The sequence below is a fragment of the Muscardinus avellanarius genome, assembly GCF_963383645.1.
Source record: "Muscardinus avellanarius genome assembly, chromosome: 8".
Classification (NCBI taxonomy): domain Eukaryota; kingdom Metazoa; phylum Chordata; class Mammalia; order Rodentia; family Gliridae; genus Muscardinus; species Muscardinus avellanarius.
This window is the reverse complement of record NC_137794.1, coordinates 4,975,020-4,989,726: the sequence shown is the minus strand read 5'-3', so window position 1 is coordinate 4,989,726 and position 14,707 is coordinate 4,975,020. Positions and strand designations below refer to the sequence as shown.

At 43.4% G+C, this 14,707-nt stretch overlaps 1 protein-coding gene across 1 annotated transcript in view; it reads right to left on the bottom strand.

The window, feature by feature from the left end:
- RUNX2 (RUNX family transcription factor 2) overlaps window positions 1-14,707 on the bottom strand; it is a gene marked incomplete at both ends in the record, with an annotated part of 220,112 nt that overhangs the window by 25,750 nt on the left and 179,655 nt on the right. The window contains one exon of the mRNA XM_080700355.1: window positions 12,701-12,862. Coding sequence (XP_080556481.1) covers window positions 12,701-12,862 — 162 coding nt within the window. The remainder of the gene's footprint in view (window positions 1-12,700; window positions 12,863-14,707) is intronic.

The following is a 14,707-nucleotide window of genomic DNA, read 5'->3' as shown; positions in this document are numbered from 1 at the left end:
CAGCATCGAACATCGACATGAGCCGGCATCATAATGTAACTGCACCATCCTGGTTTTCCGCTGTGTCTTGAATGAGATGGAAAACTTCTTGAAGGCAGAGACTATATTTTTACGTCCTTTTCATTTCTTAACTGCCTAAGCACATTTTAAGCACATGCTAAATATTTGTTGAGATGATTTGAAATAACTGAAGAGAGGCTTCTTATGTAGGAAGGACTTCAAGACGCTAATAATATATTGCATGACATTATGATAGTCTAAAAAAACAGCCAGGCACAGTAACACATGCCTATAATCCTAGTACTTGAGAGGCAAAGACAGGAGGATCTCAGGTTCAAGGCCAGCCTCGGCAATTTAGCAAGACCCTCAACAACCTAGCAAGACTTCGTTTCAAAATAAAAAATAAAAAGGCTGGGGGGGTATATCTTGAAGGTAGAATGTCCCTGGATTCAATCCCCAGTACCACCCCCAACACACACACACAAATAAAAAGCTCTTGGTAGGCAGAAATCAAGTGAGATAAAGTCTAATAATAAAAAAAAAAAAAGCGGGAAGTACCACCCATGGATTTTAAAAAGCAGCTGTAAAATCTTAAATTTGGGAAAAATGTAGCTTCATAAAAGTGGACAAATCTAGCCCGGCATGATGGCGCACACTTGTCATCCCAGGACTTGGGAGGCTGAGACAGGAGGATCACAGGTTCAGGGCCAGCCTCAGTTACTTAGTGAGGCCCTCTGCAACTTAGTGAGACCCTGTTTCAAAATAAAGAATAAGCCCAGCGTGGTGGCGCACGCTTGTAATCCCAGCATTCGGGAGGCTGAGACGGGAGGATCGCGGTTCTCAGACAGCCTCAGCTACTTAGTGAGGCCCTCTGCAACTCAGTGAGACCCTGTTTCAAAATAAAGAATTAAAAATAGGGCAGGGGGTGTAGCTCAGAGGTAGAATGCCCCTGGGTTCCATCCCCAGACCCGCCAAAAAAAAAAAAAAAAATAGGGCTAGAGTGTAGCTGGAAGGTAGATTGGCCATGGGTTCAACCTCCAGTACCGCATGATGAAGGAGGAGGAGGAGGAGGAGGAGGAGGAGGAGGAGGAGGAGGAGGAGGAGGAAGAAGAGGAGGAGGAAGAGACAAATATGGGAAAATAGTATGATGTAGCCTCTATTTGGGCCTCCACTAGCAGAAGCTGAGGTGAAAGGAGGAATCTGGCCATAGGTACCAAACATTAAGAGAGACAATGACCAACTACAGCATCCCCAGAAAACGGGACAGAAAAGACCTGAAACCACTTCACACAGGAAGAGCTGAACAGGGAAGGAGGAGGGCAAGAAAATCTCAGCCCGGAGAAGTAAGACTTTAAAACCACTAGTAATTGTCAAAACTAGATCGTGTGTGTGTGTGTGTGTGTGTGTGTGTGTGTGTGTGTGTGTTTAAGAGAAATAGCTTGCCTTCGGGTTACAACTGAGTTAACAGGATTTCCATCCTTTCTCAGAAGAGACTTTGACACTTTATGACTGGATGGCTATAATGAATGTCAGACTCGAAATTAGAAATCCCAAATTCTATTTGATCACCGGGTTTCAAACTAGAGCTAAAGTATGTCCTGGCATTATCACTAACTTGTTAGCTGTAAGTTCTGGAAACAGATGCGGTCTTGATATGTGCTTTAAATGTGAAACACATTGCAAAATAAAAGACTTGGAGATAAACATACACAGCGCTTCTACACACGCTCACTGGGCCGTTTCCTGTCCTTATCAGCAATAAACGTTTCTCTTGTTCTGCCCTGTTTGTTACTCCAGGTGAGCAAAATCTTTTTGCTTCTTTTTTCTTTTTTGTCCCACATTTCCTCCTTCCTCTGTTCTCCTCCAGCTTTTTTTCCCCACTAATTCTTGTTTCATTCACATTACTAAGCACCTACTATGGGCCCCAAACTCCACTGAGCTATAAACGTTCAAGAAAACATAGAGGCATCCTACCTCTGATTTATACCTCCGGCCCTATTGTTTATTCTTTTCTCTGTGTGTGTGTGTGTGTGGGGGGGTACTGGGGATGGAACCCAGGGGCATTCTACCTCCAAGCTATGCTCCCAGCACTTTTTTTATTCTTTATTTTGAAACAGGGTCTTGCTAAGTTGTCGAGGGCCTCACTAAGTTGCTGAGTCTGGTCACGAACCTGTGATCCTCCTGTCTCAGCCTCTCAAGTAGTGGGATTACAAGCGTGCACCACCACGCCCAGCTAGACGTTTATCTTCTATAAAGGGAAATAGCACATCATCAAACTATTATACCGAAGGAAGGTATGACCATTAGAGATATGTCCAGAGGACAGAGAGGACATACGGAGGAGCGTAGATACCAGAATGATTCTCCCAGAGGAAAGTAGTGGTCCAGAAAGAGATTCCCAAGAAAGAGCAACAGGGCCCTGCCCCCCACTGCAGAGAAGTGGACCCGGAGAGGGAGCAACGTGCACACTGCAGAAGTTCCAGGCGTTTGTAACAGAAAAGGGGCACCCGTTACCCTGGCGAGGCAGGCACAGAAGTGGACTGTTATTTTTAACTAAGTTTATTCTGTTTTTGAGTCAATATGAATGACCACCTTCGAGTGGCTATTTAGGAATTTGTCTATGGGCAAAATTAAGAAAAAAATATGGGGGGAGGGTAGAGGAGATCAAACCCAGGGGCAGGCATTCTACCTCCAGCCCTATTTTATTTACTTTTTGTTTTGAAACCGGGTCTCACTAAGTTGCTGAGGGCCTTGCTAAATAGTTGAGGGTGGCCTTGAACCTGCAATCTTCCCGTCTCAGCACCCCAGGTACCGGGATTACAGGTGTGAGCCCCCATGCCTGGCTAAGATTTTTAGTTAAAAATCACACTAAAGATATGGAGAACCATGTGATCACAGTTTCTGTAATAGAGAAAGAGCTTCCCCTTCCCATGCAGAGGAAACACGTGGAATCTTTTAACAAGAAATAGCAGCGGCAAAGACGCTGACCTAAGGAAGTAGGGGAGTGCTGTCTCCCAGGTGCACAGATAGCATCCTTGTGTTAAGAAATGCAATAGCATCCTTACAACAGGCACTATTAAGTGGGAAGCAAAGCTTTACACGATCAGACCATGAAAAGACACGGCAGACATTTAACTGCATACTCCTACATGCAAGAGGCCATTCCGAGAAACCTCTATGATTCCAACTACATGACATTCTCAAAAAGGCAAATCCAGAGAGACAGTAAAAATACCTGATTGCTAGGGACTGGGAGGAGAGATGGACAGGCGCCATGCAAGGGCTTTTAGGGCGGAAAAACTATTCTGTATGATTCTGTAATAGTGGAATACTTTTTTTTTTACACCACCACATATATGTCAAAACCCATAGAATTGCACAGCACAGGGAGGGAACCGTAATGTACCCTTCAGGCTTAATTTTCTAACAGTGGGCTGCTCCTGGCTCATCAGTTGTAACAAATGCAAGATGTAAATAATAGGGGAAATTGGGAGGTGGTGGGGGAGGAGATGGAAGCTCTACGCTTTCTGCTCAGTTTTTCTGTAAACCTCAAACTGCTCTAAAAAATAAAGTGTTAGCTTAAAAATGTATTTACAATATCATCTTCCTATTCTTTTGAAACTAAGGATGCAACTCAGTTTTTTTCCCCTACCAAACTTTCTTTTACTAAAAGTCCTAAGACCAAATGAGCAGATGTCATCTTATTCCTTGTAGAACTTCTGGAAACACACAAGCATCCTTGAAGTAGTTCACTTAAAAGGGTTAACTGAGGTATAATAAATTAACGGATTATCTTAGACCAGTACAAAAAAATCTTTAGTGATGTTAAAAATCAAACTCGCGTTTCCTAAATTGTCCCACCCTTTCCTGAGATATCAGAGCACCACAGAGGCCACCGTATCATGAGACGATGAATACTTTTGGTGAAATGAGGTTCACACTCCTAAGTTTATTTTTATGAAAAGGAGATCGCTGCAAATCTTTTAGTAAAATGTATAACTACGTGTTGGCCATCCCGGCATAAACACAGTTCCTTTCATTACTGAATCTGTTTCCTATGTGTGGGTGGTTGTACGTGTGTCAGAAATAAATCCACACAGAATAACTGACAAGAGCCCAGGTATAAAACGAGAGTGAAATGCTGTCCATAGGTTCCATTCTGAGTTGTTACTTCCGTGAGGTTAGTCAAACGGTCACGCTTAGTCAACTTAGTGAGCAGAGCCAACTATCTCCAACCCATCTACTGGGAATGGAGACCATGTCTTTGGTCTTCAATATCAAAAAACTGAGAAAACTGAGGGTTAAGTAAGACTAAAGCAGTATCTACTCTTATCAGAAGATAGCCCTTTTTCTTTCCTTAAAAAAGCAAGATGAACTTTAACTTACAGAATGCAGAAAGTACTGCAATCAATCACAGTTGATAAAGTGGAGAGCTGATAAAGTAGAGAGTATTGAGCATTCCATTGTTTAAAAAGGGCTTTGCCTTTGTTTAGGGTCCATTAAATTTAATAACTTCCCCCCTCTGTGGCTTTAAACAGAGAACTTCTTCAAAATAAGAGTAGTTCCTATTAAAGTTAATTACTTGCCCATGGCTGCCGGGGCAGAGCTATGTTTACCAAACAGGTGGCTCTTAATAAAGGCATGGGTCTATAGTAAAAACTAGATGCTGTAGTGTTTTATTACCGTTGCTTTAACTTTCTGGTTTATTAGTATTAATTGCTGGAGTTTTCCTTTTAACCTCTCTTAAGGCGTCGCTCCCCCTGTGAGTTGAAAGCTAAAATAATGTTCTGCTAAAATAAATGTCCACATACACCTTGCTGGTGGGTTCAAAGCCCTGATTCAAGAGACTCAATACAGACTGGACTGTGAGGGACATTTTAAAATGAATGACATCGAACCCACTGGGGCTGAAGCCTCCGATTGACAATGAGTGACCGGACACATTTATTCCACTAGAAATTTTTAGATTTTGTGGTGGTAATAAAAATCACGTTAGCAATGCCTATTCTGCTAACCCTTAGAAACACAATACTGCAGCAAGTGAGGGTCATGAAGTTAGAGGCTTATTGTATTCAATGATCCTGTGTGCTTAGGTGAAATTTTTTTCATATTTAAGTATTTGCTTCAACATGAAAAATAGTTCCAAATCAGTAAATATTAATCACTTAATTAATATTTTAATAGTTAAATATTTGCTTAAACATGAAATATAATTCCAAAATATTAATAACATAATTATATATTTTGATAATTAATAAGTAAATATTTTAACTCTATCCTACGTTTAATTTTTTTGGGGGGGGGGTGGTACAGGGGGTGGAACCCAGGGGCTTTTTACCTCTGGGCTATACTCCCAGACCTATTTTGTATTTTATTTGGAAACAGGGTCTCACTAAGTTGCTGAGAGCCTCACTACATAGCTGAGGCTGGCTTCGAACCTGCATGATCCTCCTGTCTCAGCCTCCCAAGTGCTGGGATTATAAGCGTGCGCCACCACGCCCGGCTATCCTATGTTTTAAAAGTATATAAAAATCCCACAAAGACAGAGAAGACTCCTTCATATAACCTGTAGCGGCCACTCTCAGAGTAACTGAAGCAGCCAACACCAAGACCTTTCCCTGTGTGTTTCTGATAAATGTACCCTGGGTCTCTATGAGACCTCCGGACAGCACCAAGGGGTCTGCAATAACCAGACCCACGGAAGAATGCCTGCCCGAGTCCTCCCCTCACCTCCACCAAGGAGTGGTACAGACTGAGGCTCATCAAAGCTACTGCACTCAGACAGGTGGCGAGGAAAGAGCTATCTGCGAGGAAAGAACACCCACGTGGGTTCTCCTTTAGAAAGATAATCAGACTCGCATTTCCCCAATGACTAATGATGGTGAACGTTTTTGATGGGCCTATTGGTCATTTGTATTTCTTCTTTTGAGAAATGTCTATTCGGTTCCACTACTCATTTTTGGATTGGGTTGTTTAGGTTTTTAGTGTTAAGTGTTCTTATACATTCTACATATTAGTCACCTATCAGAGGAGAAGCTAGCAAAATTTTCTTCCATGCTCTGGGCGCTCACACACTCTCTTCTTTTTTCACACTACATGTTGAACACAGAAGCATTCTACCTCTTAGCTACACCCTTGGTCCAATTTCATTTTTTATTTTGAAACGGGATCTCGCAAAGTTGCTGAGGCTGACCTCGAACCTGTGCTCCTCCTGTCCCAGCCTCCCAAGTACTGAGATCACAGGCATGTACCACCATGCTCTGCTCTCTCAGGGATTCCATCTAAGTCCAGTTAGAATGAAAGTAATCAAGAATACACGCCATAATAAATGCTGGAGAGGATGTGGGGAAAGAGGCACTCTTACATACTGTTGATGGGATTGTAAATTAGTACGAGCACTGTGGAGATTTTGTGGAAGACTACAAAAGAAACCACCATATGACAGCTATGCGCCTCCTGGGTATCTTTTCAAAAGACTTAGAATACAATAGTGGAACGTGCATACTCATGTTTATAGAAACATGATTCACAACAACCAAATTAGGGAAGCAACCTAGGTATCCATCAAAGGATGAACGGATAAGGGAAACGTGGTACACTACACAAGAGAGTTTTACTCGGCCATAAAGAAGAACAAAACCATGTCGTTTTCAGGAAAACGGAGGGAACTGCAGAATATTAGGCTAAGTGAGGTCAGGCAGACTCAGAAAGCCAAAGGTTATATGTTTTCTCTCATATGAGGAAGCTCGAAAGAAAATAGGAAACGTAAGGGACTAAAGATAAAGGAGGAAAGAGACCGGCAGACTGGTGGGAGGGGGCGAGGGAGGGAGAAGGGGAGGGGAAAGGAGGCTTGATGAGAAAAGAGTGCAAATAATGTTGCATCCATATATGAAGGTCTCACTGGCAATCTCACTCACATGTCCGGGGAGGAAGGAGGAGCGAGGGGGTAGGAGGAGGAAGACGACCAACCAAATACTGTGGACTTGTATTTTTGTATCGCTCTGGACCTCGCTATAATGTACGATTACAATGCACTCAGAAAAGTGTAAAAATCAAAGAATATAAGAGCTTGCATCTGACCTCCATATCAAGAACCATACTTATAAACAGTTGTGTTTCTTTCCATGATAGAATTCTTTCATAAAATACAATTTGAGGGTCAGCAATTATTGTGTAATGACTCCAGAAAAGTAATTATATCCAGCTATGGTGGAGCACACTTGTAATCCCAGACCTGGGAGGCTGAAACAGGAGGCTCGCAGTTGCTGGCAACCTCAGCAACTTAATGAGACCCTGTTTCCAAATTTAAAAAATATAATGAGGACTGAGGTGTAGCTCAGAGGTAGAATGCCCTTGAGTTCAATCCCCAGTACCACCACCACTAAAAACAAAGTAATTATAATCTTTGCGGTAAGCTTCAAAAGTGCTTTGACAATCCAAAATGCCATGGGTCACAACAGTCTAACAATTCCAAAGCCCTGCATTGGCTTGCGTCACACACAGCGTGCTGGTCCCCACGCTGTCGCACCTTGCTCTTTAACAGAATCGCCAAGAAAGAGCTTTGGTGACCTCTGGAGAGTAAGTATTCTTTCAGTTCTATGCAAGATGAAGTGGAGAATGTAGAGAATCACTGTGGGCAAGGATGCTACTTAGATACATACGGCTGATGAGAAGCCCACACTGAGAGTAAGTGAGGTAGAGGAAGAGGAGGAGGGAGAGGAAACGGGGGGGGGGGGGGAGGAGGAGGAGGAAGAGGAGGAGGAGGAAGAGGAGGAGGAGGAGGAGGAGGAGGAGGAGGACCAAGCCGTCCAGGGCTGCTTCTGCACTATACTGTCTTGAGACTAGTTTCTGATAAGTAGTACTTGATTTCTGCAATTTAACTGAGTATGATCCAAACTAACTAAAACAAAGTAGACCTTGTTTGCCAATTACATATTGCTGAGCTGTAAACCTATAACTGCTATCCTGACTCTGTGTGTGTGTGTGGGGGGGGGGGTAGGGGAGTACTAAAGATTGAATCCAGGTGCTCTCTACCGCTGAGCTACATCCCAGCCATTTTTTAAAATTTTTTATTGTGCGTCTCACTAAGTTGCCCACGCTGGCCTCAAACTTAGCCTCCTGAGTATCTGGTATTACCACCAAATTTGGCTCTTTATAACTTATAACATATATCCATATTAATTATTATATTAATTAATATTTATAATATTATAATTTGTATAATATAATTGTTCTTGTTATACTATTTAAGGCTATCTAAGGTGAAGAAATAATTCCTGAATCCTTATTTTGCACCTCTGAACTTCAAGACATCTAGTATTGTGTCTTTTTTTCTGCAGTAGAGATAATAGATAATATGCCTTTATCATTTTCTCTTATTTTAGTTACAACTTGGCTTCCAGAAAAGTATCTGAAGACTACAGAAACTATATAATCTCATCACTGTTATTATTTTAATTCATTAAGTTCTAGCACCATAGCCACATTTGAAAAACTACTCAGAGGAAAACAGTAACAAAGGAAGCTGTAACAGGGGAGCCTCTTAAGGTCTTCAAGCAAATTAACTCAGCATCTGTCTTTGGGGTGATCTTTTAGGATAACATTCAGGGTTTTTTAGAAGCATATCTTTCTTTTTTTTTTGTGGTACTGGGGTTCCTATTTGGAAACATGGTTTCTTAAGACAGCGTGGCTGGCTTTGAACCTGAGTGATCCTCCTGTTTCTACCTCCCAAGCGCAGGGATTCCAAGCGTGCGCCACCACGCCCAGCTAAAAGCATATCTTTCTTTTTTTTTTAAATAAAGGAATATATATATATATATATATATATATATATATGCATATCTTTCTTTTTTTAAAAATAAAGGAATATATATATATATATATATATATATATTTTTTTTTTTTTTTTTTGCGGGTCTGGGGATGAAATCCAGGGGCATTTGACCTCCGAGCTACACCTCCTGCCCTATTTTTTATTCTTTATTTTGAAACAGGGTCTCACTGAGTTGCGGAGGACCTCACTAAGTAGCTGAGGCTGTCTGCGAACCGCGATCCTCCGGTCTCAGCCTCCCGAATGATGGGATTACAAGCGTGCGCCACCACACCCTGTTTAGAAGCATATCTTTCTAAAGGCTCTTTCTGGTTGCTTCTATTCTTAAGATCCCTTGGACCAGAATATTATCATGCCTAGTTAACTGTAACTCAACATTTTCCCCTTTTATGCCACAATTGAACAACTATTTTTTTAATTAAAGCTTCACTGACTTTTTATGGATGGCTTCCAACTGTGTTTAGCTCTATAAATATTGACTTCACTTCGGTACAATAATAACAGCAAATGTGTGAGTGCTTCTACGTGCGGGTACTGTGTTAAGTGCTTTTCAAATGACCCGGGAGGGTTCATTCATTTAAATATTCCCAGAGATTTTTTTTTTATTTTTACCATGTTCTGTGGTGATCCATTTTGTCAAACAAATAATCACCTGTAAAAATTTAGATTTTTATTTATTTGATTCATTCAAGCCAAATCTTGCCTGCAAATTATATGGGAGTATACAATTTTAAAAATGATTTTAGCTTCACAATATCAACTATAATATATTTGGCACATGTCAGGTCTGCCCTTAGCACTTTATATTCTCACAAAAGTCCTAGGAGATAAATATTACTTCCCCTGTTTACTAGATTTCGGAGAAGTAAGAGGCGTGCCTATATTGGTGTGAACCGGAATTCAAGCTAAGATCTGAATCTCTAATTCTACTCTGTGAATGAAGAACTTTATTTGTTCTCAACCCCAAATCATAGAAGAATATATTGTGTATCCCTTTAGCTAGTGAGATGAGAACTGTTTTCCATCCATAGAACATGAACTGCCGCAGAAAGCAGTTCAAAAACTGACCTCAGGACTCCTTGGGGGTAGTGGCAGAAGTCAGTGTCTTAGCTGCCCCTGCTACAGGGAAACAGTATTATTTGGCCACACCATGAAGACTAGACAGAGGAGTGAGCTCAAATCAAATCAAAAGCATCAAAAAAATAATAATAAGACCCCAAAAACCCCTCTCGGTATTAAGTCTCATTTGTAGGAGCCTCTGGGTCCTGAATATTAAGGATGGCTTTTGATACATAGGAGACTAATAATAAAATAAAAGTTGTGTAACCTGGTCACTGGGTACCTGAGACAGACTCCACTCCAAGAGGGTCCCAGGATGGGCCCCGGGGAAGTGAGGGTCCCTGGGCCTCATCGGGAGGTGCTCCTCGGGCAGGCGCCGCCCCACAGCCTCTAGCAGGGTCAGGTAAAGCCTTCGGTCCCCTGACAGCCCCTGTCTAGCTGTTTCTTCCTGTTTCCCTCCAGGCTGACAAGAGGGATTTTCTGTTCTCTGTAATGTTGATACAGACCCTCCCACCTTGGCCTCCTGTTACTCCCTCACCGGTAACAACTCACAGAGATGCTAGACAGGGAGGAGGAAACTGGACTAAACTCACCTGGAAACCAGTTTAAGGCGGGGTTCATGTCTACCTTTAGCCAAAGATCACCACAAGGCCCGACAAGGACGCGTTTCTGCTCCCGTCTCTTTCTCTATCGGAGCAGGCAGCCTTGGGGTGTTGCTTCATGAAAATTGTAAAGTAATTCTCAATAAGCTGACTCAAAATAATTCGGCTGGTCTACCTCATGCATGTAAACAGTAGACAAGGATGACTATCCAATGATGTGGGGCCCTTTTAAATGTTATTTTCAATGGTTTTCCTGGTGAATTCTTATACAAAAACAACTCAGGAAGAAAATGCTAGAGATGACTGTCTCTAAAGCTCCAGCCACTCCTTGGGATTTTTTTTTTTTTCTGTTTTGTACTGCTACAGGGAAAAATAAATAGCAAAATTGGCTTCAGCCACAGAAGGTTGGGCAGATAAAAGCCCAGAAAAAGTCTGAGCAAGGGCAAGGTTGCACAGATCTGCTCTGGAAAGCATCCTTGGGAGTCCCTATGTGAAATGAAATACAACAGACGCTTCGTAGGAAATACAGAAAGAATGACCAGAACTAGCTCATCACCACTGGCCGCTGGGCCTTTGCACCCACCCCGGCCTTGGCAGTCCCACTTCGGGCCTCTGGCCTCCTGGCCTGCATCTCTAGGTATAGCTGCCTAAAGGAGACAGTGTTTCCAGTCAAGGGAGAGAATAGGCAGAATTCTACACTCTGCACAACCGCCCCCCCATGAATACCCCATGATGCATGAATGGTGGCCATATTGAAAAGTGGTAGCCCGGTTTTCCAAAGACTCTCGCGGTTCTCCCTCCACCCCGGCTTCTTTCCCTACTCACCCCCGTGGAAGTCCATGTGCAGCAGGAAATGTGAAGGCCTTAGGACCACACAGCCCTCTCCTGCTCTTGGCTTGAGAAACATAAGCCTTCCCTCCTCCCAAGGTGAAAGAGATAAAGAAGTCTGAACTAATCAAAACCTGCAAGCCGGCTGGTGGGGCTTCAGCTTGTCAGTAGCAAGTCAGCGGAGAGAGGAGCAGCTTCGAGCTTTGCGGAAAACGAGCGCGGGAGAGAGACAGAGACAGAAACACAAAGAGAAACAAAGGCATTAACCTGGCCAGAGTCACACGGCTGCCGGGGCCCGACGCTGCACAGAGTGTCCGGCAGCTAGTCTGCACTGGGTCCGCTCCTTTGGGGGGGTCTACATAGTTTTTCTTTTTTGGGGGGAAGAGGAACAGTGTGTGGCTCGAGTGTCAGGTGAGGAAGAGAGAGTCGTCTCATTCACAGAACTCGTGTGGGTTGGTTAGGGGGCCAACATTTCCTATTTTTCTACTTGTCAGCATAGAATCTTTACCAACGATGCTTTCTGGCTACCTATGATGAATTTGCCTTTTGTTTTGTTTTGTTTTGTTCTGTTTTGTTTTCGGTACTGGGGATGGAACCCAGGAGCATTCTACCTTTCTACCTCCAAGCTAAACCTTCAGCCCTATTTTTTATTCTTTATGTTGATACAAAGTCTAAGTTGGAAGGTCTCACAAAATAGCTGTGGCTGGCCTTGAACCTGTGATTCTCCTGTCTCGGCCTCCCAGATGCTGGGATTAAAAGCGTGCGCCACCACGCCCGGCTGAATTTGCTGCCTTTTAAAGAGTGAATGTTGGAGTACTCGGGCACCCAGAGAGTCAGCAGTGTGCTATGTGCCGGGAGCTAGGCCCTCAGGGCCACCCACGGCCTGCTAAGGCTCCCCCGGGCCTCCCTGCACTTCCCACGACCAGTTTATTATAAGAATCCTAAATTCACAAGGGCTGTACCTTGGAAGCAGCTAAATTGGATACCTGGTATCTGTGAGCCTTAACGGGCAACGGTCTGTACCATCTTCTGTAGTATGGTCGACAGGCAAATGTGAAGAAAAGAATAGAAAAAGAGCAAAGGCAGACCCGGCCTCATCAGACTCTCGGGAGAAGGCCCTGGTTAGGAGATGGTGCCCCCTCCTCAGCAGGACACTTACTGGGGGGCAGCCCACGTCATCATCATAAGAAAAGCTGTGCCATCCCCGGCGGGTGTTCAGTCTCCCAACTTCTCTGTCAGGTGTTTGGTAACCCCCTTAATTCAAAAGACCCAGTTGCCTGCTGTCGAGCCCCTGACCACAGGCCTCTACTACGGGTACTGTGAGTGTAGAGAAGACAGCCTTGGCCCATCCCACGGTTTTCAGTTCAAGTTCAGTCTTTACCTGAAATCCGCCTGGGCACATCGGTGATGGCAGGAAGCCCCGTGCCCCGGGTGGACGACAGCGGGGTGGTGGAGTGAATAGACGGGGTTGTCATCTGGCTCAGGTAAGAGGGGTAAGACTGGTCGTAGGACCACGGCGGGGAAGACTGTGCCTGCCTGGGGTCTGGAAAAAGGAAGAGACGCATCTTTAGTAGACGGGCCACGACAGCCCTTCGCTACCTCCCACCCAAATGACAATATACAAGGCACTGCTCCTTCCAGTAGCCTGGCCCTTTCATGCCCCAAGGAACGAGACGCTTTTTAGACGTTTTATAAAGTCAAAGTAACCAAAGGGGTAGGGCGCACGGATTCCCTATCTCTCTTCACATCAACATGTCTATTCGGTGAGTTTAATGGTAATTTAGTCTGCTATTTTTTTTGTTTTGTTTTGTTTTTGTTTTGTGGTACTGGGGATGGAACCCAGGGACATCCTCCCTCCAAGATACACAACCAGCCCTATTTTCTATTTTTTAATTTGAAACAGGGTCTCCCTGAGTTGCAAAAGGCCTCACTAAGTAGTAGATGAGGTCTTCGAACCGTGATCCTCCTGTCTCAGCCTCCCAAATGCTGGGATTACAAGCGTGCGCCACCACAACTGGCTTCCTATGGTTGTTTTTACAAAGTGAAATCTATTTTCCATATTCTCTAAAATTCCGCCGTTGGCTATGTTTTACTTATTTTTGGTTAGAATTTTTTTTTCTGGAAAATTAATTTGGTTAAATAACCTGTCTACAGCCGGGCATGGTGGCACACGCCTGTAATCCTCAGCATTCGGGAGGCTGAGACTGGAGGATCGCGGTTCGCGGACAGCCTCAGCTATTTAGCGAGCCCCTTTGCAACTCAGTGAGACCCTGTTTCAAAAATAAAAAGACTAGCTGGGTGTGGTGGCGCAAGCTTGTCATCCCAACATTCAGGAGGCAGAGACTGGAGGATCTTGTTTAGCAGACAGCCTCAGCTACTTAGTGAGGCCCTCCGCAACTCAGTGAGACCCCGTTTCAAAAAATTTGAAAAAGGACTAAAAACTAGGGCTGGGGGTGTAGCTCAAAGGTAGAATGCCCCTGGGTTCCATCCCCAGTACTGAAATAATTAATTGATTAATTAATTAAAATTAAAAATTTTAAATTTTTAAAAAATATAAGGGCTAAAAAAAATAGGGCTGGGGGTGTAGCCTGGAGGTATAATACCCCTGGGTTCCATCCCAAGTACCGAAGAAAAAGAAGGAAAGAAGGAAAGAAGGAAAGAAAGAAAGAAAGAAAGAAAGAAAGAAAGAGGAAAGACCTGTCTACTGTGTCTTTTAGTGCTACATGTCCAGCTGTTACCCTTCAGACGGGCTTTCTGGGTTTAAAGTGCATTACTAAGCCAGGCGTGGTGGCAAACACTTGTAATTCCCAACATTCAGGAGGCCGAGACAGGAGGATCACAGTTCATGGACAGCCTCGGCTACTTAGTGAGGCCCTTTGTAACTCAGTGAGACCCTGTTTCAAAATAAAGAATAACAAATAGGGCTGGAGGTGTAGCTTGGAGGTAGAATGCCCATGGGTTCCAACCCCAGTACCACAAAAATAAATAAACAAACAAAGAAAGTGCATGACTCCCTGATTCTAGCGAGGCTCCCTTCTTTGCAGACAGCTCAATGGAATGGTACTTTCTGGCATGGGCAGTAAAGAGACAGGGGTGAGGATTAGAATAGGTAGACGGCATGCAAACAAGAGTAGAAATGAGAGGAGCAGGCAATATTATGCTCCTGCTAAATTAAAATAGAAAATAACCTTTAAGAAAAAGAGAAAACTAAATGTCCAAGCCAACCACTATTCAAAACTAAAAAAGCTTCCTCCCCTACCCAGCTTGAATGTTAAGCATATGAGTTTCAAACAATGAAAATATGATTCAAGACAGGAGAACAGGGAAATGTTTTTTAATCCTATTGAAAAGTGTTTTTAAAATGTCACCTGTTTGGAATGTGAACTAG